At 46.3% G+C, this 20,848-nt stretch overlaps 1 protein-coding gene across 1 annotated transcript in view; it reads right to left on the bottom strand.

The window, feature by feature from the left end:
- The window catches only part of Itpr2 (inositol 1,4,5-trisphosphate receptor type 2), a 420,430-nt gene that overhangs the window by 130,658 nt on the left and 268,924 nt on the right, over nucleotides 1-20,848 (bottom strand). Inside the window, exons 38-42 of the mRNA XM_041632277.1 lie at nucleotides 13,022-13,130; nucleotides 11,795-11,982; nucleotides 4,501-4,684; nucleotides 2,819-3,075; nucleotides 523-723 (exon numbers count right to left, since the gene is read on the bottom strand). Of these exons, the coding sequence (XP_041488211.1) occupies nucleotides 523-723; nucleotides 2,819-3,075; nucleotides 4,501-4,684; nucleotides 11,795-11,982; nucleotides 13,022-13,130 (939 nt within the window). The remainder of the gene's footprint in view (nucleotides 1-522; nucleotides 724-2,818; nucleotides 3,076-4,500; nucleotides 4,685-11,794; nucleotides 11,983-13,021; nucleotides 13,131-20,848) is intronic.

A 20,848-nucleotide genomic window follows, 5' to 3' on the forward strand; every position in this document is an offset into this window, starting at 1 on the left:
GGGTATCAGATTGGCTCACTGAGTGTGTAGCACGGGTATCAGACTAGCTCACTGAGTGTGTAGCACGGGTATCAGACTAGCTCACTGAGTGTGTAGCACGGGTATCAGACTAGCTCACTGAGTGTGTAGCATGGGTATCAGACTAGCTCACTGAGTATAACATGGGTTTTAGGTTCCCCTGCACTGCAGTGGAGCCAAAGTCACAGCCAGTTAACCCCACACATCTGGAGAGATTCTCTACAGAGAAAACCTGAACACTGGGAAGGAATATAATCTTTCCCTTCTTTTGTAATTCTTTTATCTTAAATATGCTCACGAGAATCTTCGTTCACAATGAAATTTAAAATATGGCCTGGCATTTGCTCGTCTACATTTCCACTTCTGTATCTTCTGTAAGAAAGCGGCAACGCTGGCGGAGCGAGCAGGAAGACATCACGGCCCAGGAGGCCGGCTCTGCACTTAGCCTGGCACACTCCTCCTGAGTCCGGCTCCCATCCCATGAAGCTCCGCTGTCATGGTTACCTGGTTTTCGTGGCACGGGCCCTGGCAGTACTCTGTCAAGCTCTCCAGGGTCTGGTTGACCAGCGCTACATTCTTCTCGTTGATGTAGAGACCCAGCAGGCCCAGGCCGCCTGTGGTGCTCCCGCAGATGCAGTCCAGAAACTGAAGCGTCTCACACACGAGGTTGTGGTTCGTTTTATTGTTCTGATTCCTCAAGAAGTTCTGGAGGGGTTAAAGAAGGTGCAGCTGAAGGACCAGGAGCAAAACACAGAAAAAGGGTGCTGGCCATGTCCAGCTCTCTCTCTCTCTCTCTCTCTCTCTCTCTCTCTCTCTCTCTCTCTCTCGCTCTCTCTCTCTCTGTGTGTGTGTGTGTGTGTGTGTGTGTGTGTATGCGTGGACATCTTGAGTGAAGGGAGGGGACCAACAAAAGAGGGGAGTAATAAGGGAAAAATAACGGGGGTGACGATGTCTAAGCAGAATGATAAGGGTGAGGCTGTCATAATAAAGCATTGTTTTTCAGAGGGAGGGAGGCAGAGAAGAGGCTGCGGGGAGGGACTGGGAGAAGAGGAAGGAAGGAAAACTACAGTTGGAAGGTAAAATAAGTTTTAGAAAAGCAAACTCTATTTTCCATGATAATTTTAAAATAAAAATATTTAAATATTGACGTACTAAGTTTCTATTAAAAGAGAGGCCTCTTGCGTTGTGGCAAAAGCATCTTCAGAACAGGTCATAACAAACACTGCTCCATTGTCATCATTTTAAACGAACAAAGGATGGAAGTAAGTATGAAAAGTAGAAAGGATAGGAAATAAAATGTTCGGGGGAGGGGGTCCAACTTCCAAATGAACCACCTCCCTATCTTCACTGTGCAGTGGCTGTAAGGCCATGGTCTGAGAAACATGCTTTTCTGTCAAGCTTCTCAGGGAAGAGACCTATTTCTGTGAATGACCCTAAATCTGTACACACACACACACACACACACACACACACACACACCTGACTCTCACTGCCTGTTAGCACAGAAAGCGTCATAGCAAAAGCTGGAGCCTTCTCCCTGGCAGCACAGTGGGCTTGGGATCATGGGAAACACCTCCGGATGTGTGGATAAGCATTGTCAAGGAATGCGGCAATAGATAAAATTACTAAAGGAAACAGTAGAGACTGTGTATAATATATATTCTCCTGAACAGAAGATGTACATGCATGGATCAATGTTCGTACATCGAATTTTCTAGAAGAAAACAAACTGTTATTTGGTGCACTTCCTTTGGGGAATAAGCTAAGGAGAGAACAAGAAGAGAAAGAGTGGGAAAGAGAGGGGATTTTCTATCTTAATGTTCTTACAGATACCAATTTATTTATTTGAATTTGTTTTTAACTATTTGTGCTTCTTAGTGTCAAAGTTGTCTTCTACAGTACCTGCGCCACACTCCCGTGAATGCGAGCAGGTGGCACACCCTGCAGAAGCTTGATCTAAGCTGTGGCAGGCTGGTCTACATGAGCCATGCTCCCCAATCATTCCTTCCAGAGCACCTCATTGCCATGGGCAATGCTTTGTCTGAACTGCCATTTCCTGCCTTCGGATCCCGTGTTCCAGACAATAGTGCACATGGCGTCATTAATAAAACTACTTCCCAGCTCTGCTAGCTAGTAGCATGGCTAAGCTGGTTGGCATGGTGGGTGTGTCTTTCTTGGCAGCAATCTGCCCAGGGGAAACTCTTCAGGTGAGCATTCTCACTCTCCCTCAGTCTGGCCAATCAGCTCCATTCGTGGGCGGGCCTTTGCTATGCTGTCATGACAACACTGTTGACAAATACAGTGACAGGCAAAGCTGAGGCACCCCTGGTCCACCCATCTGACAGAGGAAACAGTAGTGGTGAGATCCTATGACATGGGCTAATTAATTTGCAAAGCAATTTTAACTATTATAAGAATGCTCTCTATTACTTTGTTTCTAATGAAACATAAAAATATATATTGTGCTCAACAACTATGGCTTGGGAAAGAGTCTAAAACCATGAGAGGGAGAGAAGATGAAGATGATCTTCCTGAACGAACACCACAGAGGGATAGCAGATGGGGTTCAGTGGTGCTAAGATGTGAATGCTGGACCACAGGGTAACAATGTGTGGATTTGTTTGTTTGTTTGTTAATGCATGAACATTTTTCCTCTTGTTTTTCTTCCTTTCCATTTCAATAGGACATTGGTGTCTTTGTTGATTATTTCTCCAAAATTCTCTCCTAAATCCTTTATTAGTTTCACCTGGATGGCTCTCCCGCAGGCTACAGAGCTCACCCACAGGGAGCAGAGACGCACCTGTAGCTCTCGGTTGTGATTCTCACACAGTAGCTGCAGGAACCTGAGAATGGGCCGCATAATGGTGATGGCGGGGCTCATGGTAACTTCCTCGGCAGACTTTTCCTCCGCACTTCCCGCTTCCTGCCCTGGGCACACCATGTCTATCTCTGGGTCCATCTCTCTTCTGTACACACAGTAGGCTTTGGATGTGGCTGAAGATGCCTCTGTCAGCTGCCCTTTCATTCCCTCTTTCAAATGAAGTGAAGGATCTCTCACTGAAAGGCAAGCAATAGTGGATTTCTGATTTTTTTTTAATTAAAAAATAAAAAACTCTGCACTATTGGATTCAAATTTCCCCACAGCTTAATTTTAAAATTACCTAACAAGAAGCCCAATAATTTCCTGGAAGGGACAACTGAAAACTTGACACAGCAATCAGAAGAAAAGGCCTTCATACTTAACTGGTTTCAGAATTTTATGGTATACAAATGTATATTACAATGACACATAAGAACATGTACAAACATGTATAAATGACAAGTATATCGCAAAGGGTGGGAGAGGTGGTGTCTTAGTTGCTTTTCTATTGCTCTGATAAAACACCATGACTAAAGGGGTTTATTTCATATTGTGAAGGATATATCACAAGATTATTTATATGTGTGCATGTGTTGTATTAATAAGATTACATATATACTACACATATGCATATATATTACACACATATGTATATATTATTAATAGGATTACATGTAGAGAGAGCATATATGTAGTGATAGATCAGTATATCTCTAAGGGAAATTAGAGCAGAAACTCAAGGCAGGAATTGAGCAGAGGTCATGGAGGAATGTTGCTTACTGGCTTTCTCCTCCTGGCTTGATCAGCCTGCTTTCTTACAGAACCCAGAACCACGTGCCCAGGGAGGCACTGACCACAGTGGGCTGAGACCTCCCACATCAATCACTAATCAAGAAAATGCCCACAGCCATGACTACAGGCCATTCTTATGAAGGCATTTTCTCAATCAATATTCCCTCTTTCCAGTTGTGTCAGTTGACAGAAACCAACCAGGACAAATAGCTTGGCAGTTAAGAGCCCTTGCTGCTTGACCAGAGGACTAAGCTCAGCTCTCAGCACCCACATCAGGGTGCTCATAGCATCCTGTAGCTCCAGATTCAGGGATCCAACACTTTCTTCTGGTCTCTGTGGACACTCACACATATGTGTGGCACACACAGAAAGAACAAGAATATATCAAGAAACATATGTGTGTACACACTTAAAAATTCCTAAAGATCTCATTAAAAATGATAAATTGCAAAATGATACTATTCCACAGTTTGTATTTAATTGACAATAATTGGGTTATTTCAAATGCAAACACTTTAACAAATTCTGTCCTCAGAGTTTAATTTCCATGCTCAGAAAGTTTGGGATGGTTTTCTTTACTGCACAGAACAAGGAAATCCAATGACTTGCATGTAGTCCACTGCTCCCACACCAATTAAACCTCATCTTAGTTTGGTCCCAAAGGGCTATTCTATGATCAAGCCCCTTCCATCCTCTATAGATGGACATCCAAACCGGAAACACCGGAAATAATAAACCTCAGAAGCAAGATGGCAAAGCTCCCTGAGATTTAAATCTTTGTTCCTTTCTTCTCTCATGCTATTCTCCTACATACTCAGGAAGCTCCTCACCTCTCATCCGCGGGCCCGAGGCTATGAGGTCGTTGTCATCGTCTCTCTTCTTGCTCCCTAAGTCTATGGTGTTGACGGTCACCGTGGATCTGATCTCTTTCTGAGCAGCCTTCATCCGATCATAAAGGACTTTGAAGAATTTTTCCGACTTTTTCTGCTCATGCAACTGCTTGTAGAAAGAATTCTGTGGAGAAAGCATCGTTTAAAATATCAGTTCCACAGGCAAGAAAAAGAGTGGTTTATTCTGAAATAAACACAGGTCTTACGGATAAAAGCACAGTGTGCTGTCTTTTACTTATTCGGCAAATAGACAAGCTTCCAGCTTCTCATTCCAATTAATACATACTATTAGCACAAGTCATTACATTAACAATAGCATGTTATTACATTAATAATAATTCAGACCTTCCACTAATTTCTAACATAGTTTATATTCTACCTGATGCATCTTCCTGCACTCATTTTTCATTATGAGTATAGTGAGTTTTCATAAGTCACTAATTCCTTCGGTCTGATAGTGTCACAAAGCCATGCATCGACATGACACACGTTTACTGAACGCCTACTGTGTGTGGGGTTCTATATTGTTGTTACAGACAGGACAGAAAGAGTCTGGGTGCCCACGTGAGTTGGTAATCCAACGTGAAGCATGGGCACTCGCTTATGACCTCCCTGTATAAACAAGGGCTCCCTGTCAGTTGGCAATGTTATTTTATTTTATGTTTTATAGCTAACTGATAGTACATTAAACTTAGGATGAGTTACCATGACAATCTCACTTATGGGAACCCACTGGTAAGTAGGTATTAAGTTGTTCTGTTACTTTACACATAATGATGCTTTACATGTAGTTTAGGGGGAAATTGACTGGAAATAAACTCTAGTTTGTCATCAGTAATGATGCAGGAAGGATTCAAGATCAAAAGTGTGGTAAGACGTACTTAGGAGACAGGGAAGTACTTAATTGTGGTTACTAGTCACTGCTTAGTAACTTTATGGAAGAACCCAGAAGAATGGGTAGCGGACGGAGGCGGGAATGTGCTCCGCAAAGATGTACAGGATCAAGTGGAACCAGACACATCCCCAGATAGAAGCTGAACAGCAGACAGGGGGATCTGACAACCGCTGATGTGTTTTCAGGGGGGGAAACACATGCCTGGAGGCTCTAAACTCCGGGCGACACTCGTTCCGGTCACTGCTTCTCACATGCGCAGCACCTACACACAGTGCATTTTACACAACTGTCAACTTCACGTCTGTTAGGGGACACACCTAAGCAGAGGGCTAGCAACCTCTTTACAGGAGCAGGACCAAAAAGAGCTCACCGTAACCATGGCAACTACACTGAGACAGTCAAGCTGATGGCTCGCAGGATAAATGCAGCATCCTCAGACCTTTATGGTCCCACAAATTAAGCTGATGTTTGAGCTCTAATCTTTGTACTATAGCGTGGCTAGAAGGTAAAGGGAAGCTGTAACACATTAGTGAGACAGTCCAGGTCATGTCCCAGCTCTATGAAGACAAAGCTTTGCAGTCAGGGATCCATTAACACCCACCCTCTTACGGGGATATATATATATATATATATATATCTGTTATATAACCCACAGGCTGTAGCACTGGGTGTAGATCGTTTATATAAAGGGTACCTGGGCTCTACAAAATAGTGTTGGGTTAGGTGATGACCAAAGTATGTTCCATGGGTTCATCAGACGGCACAGCATCTACTCAGACACCGTGTTATGGACAACAAGGAGTGTCAGCAGGAACACTCAAGGCTCTTTGCAGGAGCCAAAAGCAAAGGATAAATAGTGTTAGAGAGGAAGAATCTGCCCCATGGAGGAGAAGAAAATGGGAGGAATGGAGGAAGGAGGCGACGTGGCGGAGTAGAGACTAGTGTATCAGCTTCCTTTCCAGTTGCTGTGATAGATCACTCTGTCAAAGGCAACTTGGGGAGACAGGGCTCATTCGCACACAGTTCTAGGTGAAAGTGGACCATGGCGAGGACATCGCAGATGCAGGAGCTTAAGGCAATTGGAGCGAGCACATCCACAGTCAGTAATGAACGCAAGTCTGCTTGTCCTCAGCCGGCCTTCTCTCCTCATGCATGGCTCAGGATCCCCAGCCTAAGGAATGATGTCACCCACAGTGTACGGGTTCTCCCACTGAACTGGCACAATCAAGACAGTCCCCACAGACACATCCACAGGCCAGCTTCGTCCAGGTCAGTCCTCATGGAGACTCTTCAGGTGACAATTTTATGTAGCTATTCCACTGGGAAAGACAAAGGCTCACATATGGTGGTCAGCCACTGACGCTTGCTGGGGTAAGAAAATAGAAGGTTATCTCTGGGAAGGAGAGATTCATTGTGACCAGAGGGTACAGAATCTGGAGCCAGGCAGCACGAACACAAATGTCAGCTCTGTCTCTAAGTAACCATGGGGCTGAGATCTGCCTGCTTCTTCTTTGGTAATCTAGGATCTATATATTAATCACAGGCTGTAATTAATATATAAGGATTAGCTAAATTAAGGCATGTAAGAATGGTTCCTAAAATTCATTAGCCTTTGTGTGATATTTTATTTCTTTTTTCTTTTCGAGACAGTCTTACTCAACGACCCAGGACAGGGTCAAGCAATCCTCCTGGCTCAACCTTCAGAGTGCTGGGATAACAAGTGTGACCCACAATAGCTAGCTTTTATTCCTCTTATTGTGAGTGTTTGAAGTTGTAATTTCTTCTATCTGCCTCCACGAATCCACATCTGGCCAAGCATATCTGGTGCAAGAAGTCTCAGGAAGTAAGGATGGGATTCACTCTGGTCCAGAGTACCCAGAACAGGGCAGTTGAGATAACCCACGAACAGGGAAGGGAAATTAAGAATATTAACACAGGGCAGGAGAAATAGGTCAGTGGTTAGGAGTACTTGTTGCTCTTATAGAGGACCTACGCTTAGTTCTCAGCACTCACACAGAAGTTCATAATCCTCTGTAACTTTAGCTTCAGGGGATTCAAGTTCCTCTTCTGGCTTCCATACATGTATGTGGTACACTTCCCGTTTACTCTGTTTCCTTTGTGAGGATGGAGATGTGGTCTCTCAGTTCGTGCTCCAGCTACCTGCTGCCCTGCCTCCCCAGCTAGTAAGAACTCTTCCTCAGGAGCCATAAACAAAACAAGTTCTTGCTACTATAAGCTGCTTGGTCCTTGTGTCTCATCATAGCACAAACAGTTCTAACACAGCGGGGACATGTCACTAAACTGGGGTCAGACTCAGCGGGAGGGTCACTAAAGCAGGTCAGACTCAGCTGGACGCGTCACTAAAGAGGGGTCAGATTCAGCTGGTCTGATCTAGCCCTCTTCAAGCCACAGCACACAGCTGACATCTCGGCACCACGATGTCCCCAAATCAGAAACCTAAGCAGCAGAACCCAGAGAGTGAGGTTTTCTTAGCCCACAAGGTTTTGTGCACAGATTTGTAATGATGGAGGAAGGTCATTGGCTAATAAAGGAACTGCCTTGGCCCATTTTATTGGTTAGAAGATAGGTGGGAGGAGTAAACAGAACAGAACACTGGGAGGAAGAGGAAGTGAGCTCAGACTCCACAGCTCTCCTCTCGGGAGCAGATGCCTGAGAGAGACGCCATGCTCCTGGCTCCTGGGCAGGCACATGCTATGAAGCTCCGACCCAGGATGGACATAGGCTAGAATCTTCCCGGTAAGTGCACCTAGGGGCGCAACACAGATGATTAGAAATGGGCTAAATTAATATGTGAGAATTAGCCTAGAAGAGGCTAGATAGAAATGGGCCAAGCAGTGATTAAATGAATACAGTTTGTGTGTTGTTATTTCAGGGCATAAGCCATGTGGGCGGCTGGGGTGCTGGGGACGCAGCCCCGCCACTCTTATTACTACATGTAATAATGCCGTTTCCTCGACAGATGTGTGTGACTTTTGTCTTCTTTCTCTTTTCTGCACGAGAGATTGAACTGATGGCTCCAGAACTGCTACACACACTACATTCCCAGTTCTCCTTTAAATTTGGGACCTGATTTCGTTAAGTTTCCCAGAAAGGCCTTGAGCCTGCTCCATAGCTCAGGTTTCCCTTGAACTTCTGGTCCTCCGGCCATAGCCTCCTGGGTAGTTGGGATTACAGATCTGTATCACTAGTCAGAGTATGTGTGGTGTGTGGTGTGTGTGTGTGTGTGTTGTGTGATGTATGTGTGTGTTGTGTGTGTGTTGTGTGATGGGTGTGTGTGGTGATGTGTGTGTGATGTGTATGTGTGTGTGGTGTGGTGTGTGTGGTGATCTGTATGTGTGCGTAGTGTGTATGTGGTGTGTGTGTATGTGTGGTGTGTGTGATGTGTATGTGATGTGTGTGTGGTGTGTGTGATGTGTGTGTAGTGATGTGTGTGTGGTGTATGTGTGGTGTGTGTGTATGTGGTATGTGTGCGGTGTGTGATATGTATGTGTGGTGTGTGTTTATAGTGTGTATGTGTATGTGATGTGTGTGTGGTGTGTGTGTGTGGTGAGGTGTGTGTGATGTGTATGTGTGTGTGGTGTGATGTGTGTGTGTGTGGTGTGGTGTGTGTGGTGATCTGTATGTGTGTGTAGTGTGTGTATGTGTGTTGTATGTGATGTGTGTGTGTAGTGATGTGTGTGATGTGTATATGTGTATGGTGTGGTGTGTGTGTGTGGTGATCTGTATGTGTGTGTAGTGTGTGTGTGGTGTGTGTATGTGTGTTGTGTGATGTGTGTGTGGTGTGTATGTGGTGTGTATATGGTGTGTGTGTGGTGTGTGATGTGTATGTGTGGTGTATGTGTGTGGTGTGTAATGTGTGTGTGGTGTGTGTGTGGTGTGTGATGTGTACTGTGAAGTGTATGGTGTGGTGTATGTGGGGGAGGTATGTATTAAAAGGCTATAAAGGACAATGAAAATAAAAAAACTAGGCTATCACCCCCTACACACATTAGAATGACAAAAATTACTGGAGAGACATAATGAAAGACACACAACAAAACAAAGAGACACAGAGAAAGCACCCAGTGAGAAACAATTGCAGTCAGGCTCCAGGAAGCAGGTGTCACATGCCCAGTTGGAAGAGGAGGCTTCATCATGACCAGTCTCTCATAAACACACCCACCACTGAATAGTTACTGGGCACTAGAGTTCCAAACACAAACACACAGCAATGAAGATCCCTTCCAAACCTCCAGGGATGTTTAATTTACTAGGTGGAATCTGGGGCACACCTGGAAAGTCACTGTGAAGTGATAGAAACACTCCGCAGAGCACCTGGAGGTCACAGTGAGGTCACGGAGCAACCAGCAGTCAGTTCTGCCCAACGGGACAAGGGTCTGAAATCAGTTCTGAGAGAAGCCATAGAGCTGAGTCCTCCAAGAGAAGGGAGCAGCGTGAAAAGTGACAGGGTGTGCCTGGGGGGGGGCACAAAGAGAAAGAGCAGGGGAAGGGACAGACAGAACGAGAGACAGACAGACAGACAGATAGACAGACAGAGAGAGAGAAAGAGCTAGCCGGAGCCTAGGAAGAAGCTCATGAGCTCAGCAGGGAGTCTATGTTACTGGGAAGAGGGATCTGAACCAGGGTGTAACACAGGGTCATAAAGACATCGCTGGAGGCAACGGAGAGAATGTTAGAGAGAAGGCAGAACGGAGCTGGGAAACAAGGTCACAGCAGAGTCACAGGCAAGGAGTTGCAACAATGGTTTGAGAAGCAGGGACTGAAGTGTTAGGGAGAAGAGATATCACCCAGGTTTGTCACCAAGGGATAACCAGCCAGGAGACAGGGTGACCCAGTCACAGTCAAAAGTGACTTCTAGTTTTCAGTCAGACAGCCAGAAGCTGTGGTGCCAGTCTCGGGGAGAAGAGGAGCCCTCACATGAGGCTGGAAGAGAACCTGGAGGCGGCGGTGGAGGGGGTAAGGGAGCCCGGGTCCAGAACCCAGGTAGTAAAGGTTCCAGAAGACGTTCCCAGTTATCAATGCCACAGAAACATGAGGCAAACAAAGACCAAAGGTTGGGTCTAGGAAGCAATGAGCTGGCATTTAAAAGCAGAGCCTGCAGTTCTCCTGGAGCTGGCTGGTACAGCCAGCATCCACAAGAGGATGAAGGGCGATCCCCTGGGACAACCCTCTGTGGTCCAGAGAAATCTACTAGATACACCCAGTGACAAATTAAAGCAAAATCTGACAGGGCTTCTGCCTGCCCTTCATTTGGCCAATAGGTTTGGGAATTTCTAGCCAGTTGGAGCTATGATCGCCTCCATGGCTTCAGAAAATATAGGAGATTGGGTTACTGAGCAAGGAGCCAGGAAACTCACAAGTGCTCTCTGGGAAGTTTCCAGAGCTCAGGCTTATGGAGCACACTGTTGGGAGCAGAGGATGCAAGGGAAACCTGGCAGGGGTCTGCAAGGGTCAGGAGTGCTGACTAGACAGGGCCAGATCCTTGGTGTACATGTGAGCACAGGGCCCAGTGCCACCGTGGAGCACGTGAGCACAGTGCCCACCACTGTCACCGTGGAGCACGTGAGCACAGTGCCCAGCGCCACTGTGGAGCACGTGAGCACAGTGCCCACCACTGTCACCGTGGAGCACGTGAGCACAGTGCCCACCACTGTCACCGCCACTGTGGTTCCTGCTGCAGAGTGACCTTCAAGGGATGTTCTGTTTAGAGAAAGAGGAAAGCCCTATCATTTTGATAGGAAATCAAATAGGTTTATGAGGGAAATGTGATTTGTGAGGTGTTCTGTTTGTGCCAGCAAGGAGAAGCTAAAAGAATGCTTTTGCCTTGGTTTCTTTAACAAGTAAGTAAGAAACTGGAAAGACTGGAAGAGCCAGAGATCAGGGAAGAGCAGAGCAAAACCAGGATGGCAGCATGCACAAACTCACAGCAGCTGTGGCCGCCTGCACACGATCAAGCCAGTGAATATTCCAGCAAAGAGAGAGAAGGAGCTTGGGAGCTCTCAGCCCTGGCTGGGGATCTGCGGGTGTGTCCTGGCTTCTGGGCAGGGAGAGTCAGTCTTCTACAAGGGGGTGGCTCTCGGAAGGGTAACCGTGCTCTAGAGGATGGGTCAGCACACAGGGGTACCTGGGCAGCACAAACTGGCACCCAAAGTTTATTGGGATGGCAGCAGAGAAGACACAAAGCCGGGGGAGAGTAGGGAGGTGGGGCGGATAAGGGAAGATTAGAGGAGCGGAGAGGGGAGATGTGAACTGAATCTGCTCTATCAAGTTCGCAAAACCAAAATCCTTCTTTTAAAAACTAGAAACGACAGGCGGCACCTGGTTTTGCGTGTTTCCTCCCTCCAGCAAGGCGATGCCCAGCAAAATGCCTTCGGAAAAGATCCTGTCGTTCTTGGTGTTCACGATGACATCAATGACAAGCTCGGATGCTCCTTCCTTGTCCAGCAGACACTGGATATCCGACATGGAAATCCCCATCTTATCCGCATCCTGTCCAGAGAAGCCTCCTGTGGTGGGGAGAAACAACAAGAAAGTAAAACCAGCAAACTGACTTTCATCACAGACACCATTTTCAGCAGTGGACAGCATTTCCAAGTTCTCAAGCCATAACAACATGGGCCATGGGAAAGTTTAGCTCAAATACAAAAAGTCTATAAAGATGGAAATTGTAAAAAGATGTCCAGTGTGTAACTCGGTGTCACTAAATGCTTTTTCTTAAAATACTCTAGAAAGAGCTACAGAGGGGGCTCAGCAGTTGCAAGCACTAGCTGCTCTTGCTGAGGACCTGGGTTTGATTCCAGCACCCACATGGTAGCTCACAACCATCTGTAACCCCAGTTCCAAGGAATCCAACAGTCAACAGCATACATGTGGTGTTGATGTAGGAGGGTTTTCAATCTATCTATTGCTTTCATTGGTTAATTAATAAAGAAACTGCTTGGCCTGATATAGGTAGGAGGGAGGAAGATATAGGTAGGAGGGAGAAAGAAAGCAGAGACAGTCAGACGCCATGAAGCTCCAGCCCGAGATGGACATAGGTTACAATCTTCCCAGTAAGCCACCACTTCGTGGTGCTACACAGATTATTAGAAATGGGTTCATCAATATGTGAGAATTAGCCAATAAGAGGCTGGAACTAATGGGCCAGACAGTGTTTAAATGAATACAGTTTCCGTGTTATTATTTCCCTGGCTAAGCTAGCCGTGCAGGAGCTGGGTGGGATGAAAAGCAGGCCTGCTTGCCTCTTCACTACATGGTGTGCAGACACACATGCAGGCACTCACACATATGTATAAGATAAAAATAAATAAACCTTTATAAAACTACTCTACAAATTTTACCCTAATGTGTGTGTGACAAAACCAAAACAAACTATCCAGAGTTAAAGGCAAAAATTCACCATGGTGCTCACCCTGTGGGTTCAGGAACCCCAAAATACACAGAAGTTTTCCTGGCGTTTTAAGTGAATATTTCACATTTGTGTCACCTAAGTCAGACAGGAGAGTAGCACTGCCGTTAAACCCTAAATGGGGAACGAGAACGTACCTCCCACTTGTGCAGTCTTGGCATAGGCCCCTGACAGAGGTCCGTTGGCGCCGACACCATGGTCACCTTTGAAGTACCGATTCAGAAGGATTTTCCGGAGTATGCTACCCTGGAAGAGGAGAGCTGTCATCATTTTTAAAAACAAAACTAAAGAATGTTGACAAGCTAAATGTAAGTATGTCTGAAGTAAAAATGTGAGAAAAATAATTTTACACCAAATCAGTGTTTTCTGAGGGAAAGTCGCAAAGGTCCCAGGAACAGTAATAAATTTGCTTTTCACCATCAGTGGGGTGATCACGAGGCTCCCACACACAGTATGGAGATGTCACCTCATCTCAGAATCCACCAAGCTATACACATTAGACACACGCCGACTGGGCAGCTGTGGAGCTAGCTCAGCGGGTAAAGGATCTTGTCATCCAGCCTGGGGTTCTGAGTTCAAGCCCGGTGTGGACTTGGTAGATGGAAAAACCTTCTGACTTCCACATACGTGCTGTAGCATGCACGTGCACACACAATAAATGAATAAAACACTAAAGCAAACCAGTTGCATATATATATATATGCATGTATGCATATGTGTATGCATAAATGTACATACACATTTATATTTACAGGCCAAGGAGATGGCTTAGTGGTGAAAAGCCTTGAAGACAAGCCTGAGAATCCGAGCTTAATCCCTGGGATGTAGACAGGAGAGAGAAAACCGACTCTTATACACATGTGCTTTGTCATGCACATGACCCCTACACACACACACACATTAAATCAATATAATAAATGGACATTTACTCAATGGGAAAAGTTCATTACTGGCTGCAGATACACAGGCCACAGGCCATGAGCAAGGGCTTCACTTTTCTGTCTATTAACCCCAGCATGTCCAGGTGCCTGCTCCACTGGTCCCCGATCCCTCCCCAATGCTTATCATGCGTTTTGCTACTCAGAATCCCACGTGCTCCTCCCCAATACTGTGACATCGGGTTCCTGCCTTTCCTGCCTCTCTCTGAGTACTCTGGTTATTCTGTTCGAGTAGCTAGGGGCTTGCCCTGACTCCCTGTATTGGGCTTCCCCCTCCTACAATCTCTCTCCCCATCTGTAGCGGCTTCTCTTGCTCTGTTGCACACTCAGGGCTGACAGTCACTATGTCTCCTCCAGCCTGACCTCAACCGACTAAGCCTCTCAGTGCTCCCCTTGGGCTCCTGCTCCCTGTGTGGCACTGGCACAGGAAACTGAGGAAGGAACATCCCTTCTCTCTTCAACCTGCTTTCCTCTCCTTATCAGCTCATCGTAAGAGCATTGTCATCCCCTTGGCTGCTGGGTGACAGCGGCTTCTGAATCCTAACTTTCCGTGGGAGCTTCTGGGTGCCTTTGATGCTCTATATAAACCAAACTAGGATCTGTTTCCTACACCTCCTGTTTGCTGGAGGGCAAGGCCAGTCTTCCCTCTGCAGTCTACACACCCCTGGGAAGCCACTCCTTCAGGCACCATTCTAAGTGAAGAAGGAAGAAGTTTCCTGACTGCTAACTTGATTAGATTTAGAGTCACTATGGCAACACACCTCTAGGTGTGCCCTTGAGAGTGTTTCCAAGAAGTTTAACTGGAGAAGGAAGACCTAACCAAATAGGAACAGAACCACCTCACGGATTGGGGTCTCAGAATTTAACAAAAGGAACAAGTGTTAATCCCTCTTTGCTTCCTGCCTTCAGATGTGATGTGGCCAGATGCCTCAGCATCCTTGTGCACCTGGCCATCCCTGCCATCAGGCCTGCACCCCCAGAGGGAGCCAGAATAGATTTCCCCAACCTGAAGGAGCTTTCATCCAGTATTTCATCACACGTCAAAGAGGAAAGAACCAACACAGCCTCCAGAGTCGACAGCGAGGTGTGTTCCTTCACTGTCCTGTGCTCTGGGACTCCAGAAACCTTTAAAGGAGGGCAGCTGACCCCAGCAGGCTGGCGAGCCACACACACCCATGGACATCACAGCAGATCTGTCTCACGTGCAGTGAGCAACAGGATGTCCCCAGTGTAATGGTAAAAATACAATGCTGCAGGTCCCTAAGTGGCGGCAACAGTCCACGAGACCACGGTGGGCCACAAAGGCAGCCAGGTCCCAGTAGGAGCCACAGCCACTGCAAGTAAGAGACAGATGGATAGGCATGCCATGAAGAGTGATGTTGGATATTTATTTAGTGGGTTATGGAGGGAAAAGGGAAAGGAGGAAAGGGGTGAAGAGAGAAGAGCAAAGAGGGGCCACAGGCAGCGGGCAGCAGGTCCCAAGACCACAGCAGCCCACTGAGGCAGCCGGGTCCCAGGCAGGAAGCCATATAGTGGGTGAAAGACTGAGATGGATGGGCATGCCACAAGACCATGTCACAGGTCTTTGAAGTTCAGGGAAGGGAGCCATGTAGTGGGTGAGAGACAGAGACATGGACAGGCACTCCATGCAGAGTGAGGTTGGATATTTATTTAGTGGGTTGTGGAAGGGAAAAGGAGAGAGGGTAAGGGGAGAATGGGGAAGAGCAGAAAGAGAGAGAGAGAGAGAGAGAGAGAGAGAGAGAGAGTCAGAGGGGGGAGGAGAGGAGCCACAGCAGCAGCTACCACTTTGGGAGAGAGTCGGAAAGGGAAAGAGAGCTCAGGCCAGAAGGGGAAGGCTGAAGGAAGATCTGCTTGCCCCAGGGGCAGGGGGGTGGGGTTGAGTAGGCGGGTCTTTTCTCTTAAAGGGACAGGATAGACCATTACACCTTGTGTTAAGGCCCCAAGAATTTAATGGACATTCTGTGCCTGATTTTCTTAACAGTGGCTTTCATTTATTGATGTTTTTATTCTTGGAGCACAGACAGCCACTGCCTTTTGCCTTGGGTTTTCTCCCTCTAGCACCTTTTCATGTAAGGGTGTAGGACATAGAGTTGATGATGGGGCTGAGAAGAAACTGGGGGAGGAAAAGCTGACTTCCCCAGTGGATACCCCTCTGAGGGCCTTTATTAAGCCTAAGGAATTCCCCCACTGGTTCAGCAGGAGACAGCATGGGCACTATCGCAAAGGACCTGGGTTCAGTTCCCAGACCCATACATATCAGCTGACTCATGGCTCCAGGGTTTCAGAGGGAACCTACATCATGTACACACACACACACACACACACACACACACAAATTAAAAATAGATCTTTTCAAAAACCACCTAAGGAACCCAAAAATGTTCTTAGCTAGATGAAAGAGCTATATAAATAAGTATTACTTCCTCTTTTCTTTCTTTCTTTTTTTTTTTTTAAGGAAGGGAACTTTGTGTCAAATTAGCTCTGTATTTCTAAGGAACAATCCTCCAAAATCAGAGACAAAGCATTTCTCTGGTATCCAGTGAACTTTTTCTCTGCCTCTCCAAATGTCAGGAGGTGTTGCTGCTGCCGCCACTACTATTCTGAAACAGTCTCACTCTAGAGCCCAACATGGCCATCAACTCATTGCAATCCTCCTGCCTCTGCCTGCAGAGTGCTCGGGTTGCAGGCACGTACCACCGTGCCCAGCCAACACAGGTTTGAGAGTTTGCCTGTTATACACACTAATCATGTCTGTCTCCTCCACAGACTGATGGATATAGCCCTGCAAGACAAGCTGGGTTCTATGAGGACCAAGGAAGACAGAAGTAGAAACTAAGTCCTCTTCTTGTGCAATCAGAGTCTGTGAAGAACCTGTTGAGGCAAGGTCTGTAAGAAGCTCTTATTCACACCTTTAACATAATGCTCCCCAAACTCCAAACAAGAAAGAAATATCACCCTTCGAAAGTAGTCCGGATGAGGAGGAAGAAAAATGGAAGATCTGTGCATAGTGACCCCACCTGTAATGTTAGCTCATAGGACGCTGAAGCAGGAGGGTTGCCATGGATGAGAGGCCAGCCAGCATTACATAGTGACTTCCAGGTACAGAGCTATAGAGTGAGAGACCTCGTCAAAAATAAAACACTATATTATTATTTTAGCACTATATTTTTTTTAAAAAAAATTCATTATAGGGTTAGGAGGATAAAAACCAGAGTCAAGCCTGCTGCTTTACACAAATAATCATCATATTTGCCAATGCGGTAAAACCCTCTTAGGCAGATAAAACACAGACTGGTGAGCACCAGTCACCAAGCAAAGCCACCTCCGTGGGTCCGTGCTGCATCGCCCAACAAGTATCAGAACCCACAGAATGGGGAGGGAGGGCAGTGGTTGAACTCCTTCCTAGGGCTTTGGGGAGAGGCACACTTCCCAGCGTGGACTCCGGGCCATCCAGAGTGAGCAGATTCAAGGATGCCCCCGCGAGGCCAACACAGCCGAGCACGTGGAAGTGCACAGAAGAGCACAGCTTTGCACGGCTGTGCATTTCCTGAGTTTATACCATACTTTCTCACAAAAGTGGAAATTTTATCTAAGATACTGAAAAGAGGGGGGAAATTATCAACTACCTCAAAATCCTAGCTTTTTCCCTATTAATCATTGTGAGGGAAAAGTCAGGGACAAGCATGTACTTACATCACTATAGGAAATGTACTCCATAATTTCATATAAAGTAGAAAACTCTATCTTGGTTTGAAGGTCAGTTTCCAGCTAAGACAGTCATCCCTACTTCAGCATGGTATACTCCAACACTGGCATGTCAAGGGCTAGCAGGCTGCTGGTGTCATCTACCAAACTCTGGTCCCCCAGCTACAAGTGCTACGTCACAGTGTGCCATGGGTCATCCATGGTCTGTCCTCTCAGTGATGGGGCATGGAGTCAGAAGCTTCAGTGTGAGACTTGTCCCTAAACCATTTTAAGTCAAATAAAACAATTGTAGAATCTGTTAGATAGTCTAGCACCAGGCTTGTTAAATATTTCTGAGCTGTGACTGCCTCAGCAAAAACTGAGGATGGAACTGAACGCACCAAATGCCATTTGAAAAATAATTCCAGGCTGAGCTGTATGACTTCTGTGCTGAGTCTCCGGAGCCACAGCGAGCACCCCAGTGGCCTCCCACAGAAAGTGCCGGGGTAGGCCCACTAGTGAGGACTGTCCTCTGTGGCCGCCTCTCTGTCAGAGGCAATTCCAGGCCACAAGGCACAGCTCCCAACCAACATCTTCTCAGGAACACATTCCAGATGTGCGAACCGTTACAGAGCCAAGAAAACTGCGGCCACCTTCTGAAATTACAACAAAAATCTCCATAAAAAGCCCTGTCTGTAGCCAGAGGAGGTGTGCTGACAGTCTGAGGAGACACCCAGACACTGCCCAGTTGCTTTGATTTCCTGGTCACTCCCTGCTACGTTAGGCTGAGTCCAAGGTATCAGAAACCAAGCAACCCAGAAACGGTTGGCTTTGGTGGACAGAATGAAGAAAAATAAGCATTTACCCTAGGAAAGTCTGAAGGCTTTTCTCTGGGAAGCAGTACACCACTTGCCGTTTTAGACAGGAACGGTGGGAGGTGAGGGCTCTAGGGTGTTCCCAAGTCCCTAAAAAGTCGACTAATGCATTTTCCCATTAGGAGGAATCTAATCGAGGCTTATGAAACAAACAACACAACAGCATCCTCGAACGCGGATCCTTCAAAGATGCTTAACTCGGGGTTCCCCTTCACGATGCTCAGACAGATCTGGAAGCAGTAGCTGTTGGGCCTCCAGGGGCTACCACCTCATTTAATGCTAACCTTGGATGCAGATACTGGGTGTTTCTGAAGCCTTTGACTTTTGACAGTTTATCTGATTAAGAATGTCCTCTTTGGAATGCCTGGCGGTAAAGAGCCATGGTTCTGTATCAATTCTATCCTAGTGGGATTATACTGAACCCATCCTCACAACCAGCTACCGCCTGTGGGGTGTTCCTTGGAGGAATTGTGGCCAGCATTTGCCAGTCCCAGTCAGGCCCATCCAACGTGCAGTCTAGGAGAGCCAGGAACACCATTCAACACAAAATCTTACACGTATTTAGACTCTTAAGTGGGGATGGTTGTTATAGCTGAAAACTGGCCTTCAAACTAAGATAGAAAAATCTTCACTTTATTTGAGATGATGGAATATATTTTCCATAGTGATGTAAGTAGAGTTCTCAGCCACAAACTTTGTAAATGGCAGGGTCAGACCACAACACACCTACAGGCTTGCTAGATATCCCGTTCTCAGTCACTTTTTCCTCAGCTGCCTTTCTCAGCTTTAGAAAGATGAGACACTCAAATGCCATCAACAGTCTGTCTGTGTTCACAGCACAGCAACCCCATGACACACAAATACACACTAGTGGCTGTCCTAAGGGCAATGGTGCCGAGCGATCCTGCTGAAAATGCTCAAGAGGTACAGGAAGGGAAACCGATGCACATTAGAGGCCAGCCTCGGCTCCATGGACAGTTCCAGGACAGCCTGGGCCACATGGTAAGACTCTGTCTGAAAATAAAATAGTCAAGAAAACAAATAAATCATAAGCGAGGACTAGAACAGAACATTCATTCGCACACAAGGCAATCCACCTCTGAACTCTTTTCCTCCCCGCCTCACTCTATCCTTGTTTTTTATCAATTATAAGGACACTTATCTCATACCTACCCTGTGACAAGGACTAGGGAAGGGACTCCCAGCTACTGTGGAATATTCCCTTACACTGTGATTGGTTTAATAAACAAGCTGACAAAGCAGAGTCTCTGTTTACAGGTGTTATTGTTTATTGGTAAAAAATAATTCTCACCAGTCCATATGGTTTAATTTTCAAGACTTTGATGTTTAAACTGTGTGATGATGCTGGCTATACAGTGACTCCACAACCCCTCCAGGGTCCGCAAATGTCCCAACTGCAACAGCCGGCTGAGAAGGCGTGGCTCGCAGTGAGGTGGGAAGGAGCTGCAGTCACAGTCTTTGGGGTACAATAAAAGCTCTACACATCTGACCTGCAGGACCATCAACCCAAAGGCTCTCCCAGTGGTCTGAAACTAGGATCTGTTTCATATCTGAGCTCACCACTAGAGTGAGCCCTCCCTAGATTAGAGCTAGCCCTCGCTGGCCGAGCTTGAGAGTCTGTTGCTGTTACTGTTTGGTTTTGCAATGACTGATTACTTTTCATTCGATCTTTAAGGGCAAAAGGTAAAAATCTGAGATGACCCTGTATATAAGCTGTGCAGGCAAGCATTTTGTTTGTTTGGGGTTTTCTGTTTATTTGTTGAGTTAAAAAAAAAAAACAGAATCTTATGCAGCTCAAGCTGGCTTTAAAAGTGCTAGGTAGCCAAGCATGACCTGAACTCCTGATCCACCTGCTGCTCCCTCCTGAGTGCTGACTGCAGGCATGTACCAGCAGGGCTACACACAAAGGAAAGCTTTAAAGATCATTTCCTTATCGGAGAAAAACTACTGGATTCACACATCTTGAATCATTAGCTCATAAAGTGACCCTGAAGTAGTGAAGGGTCTTACACCTGTCAACTCAGGACATATGCACGCACCTATCTAACTACTAGTTATTACTGTACCCTCAGGACATCTGCAGACACCTATCTAACTACTAGTTATAACTGTAACCTCAGGACATCTGCAGATGCCTATCTAACCACTAATTATTACTGTAACCTCAGGACACCTGCAGACACCTATCTAACTACTAGTTATAACTGTAACCTCAGGGGACAGCTGCAGACACCTATCTAACTACTAGTTATTACTGTAACCTCAGGACACCTGCAGATGCCTATCTAACTACTAGTTATAACTGTAACCTCAGGGGACAGCTGCAGACACCAATCTAACTACTAGTTATTACTGTAACCTCAGGACATCTGCAGACACCTATCTAACTACTAGTTATTACTGTAACCTCAGGGGATACCTGCAG

Source organism: Microtus oregoni, unplaced genomic scaffold (genome assembly GCF_018167655.1).
Source record: "Microtus oregoni isolate MIOR12 unplaced genomic scaffold, Mior012 000002F_ref0000024, whole genome shotgun sequence".
NCBI lineage: Eukaryota > Metazoa > Chordata > Mammalia > Rodentia > Cricetidae > Microtus > Microtus oregoni.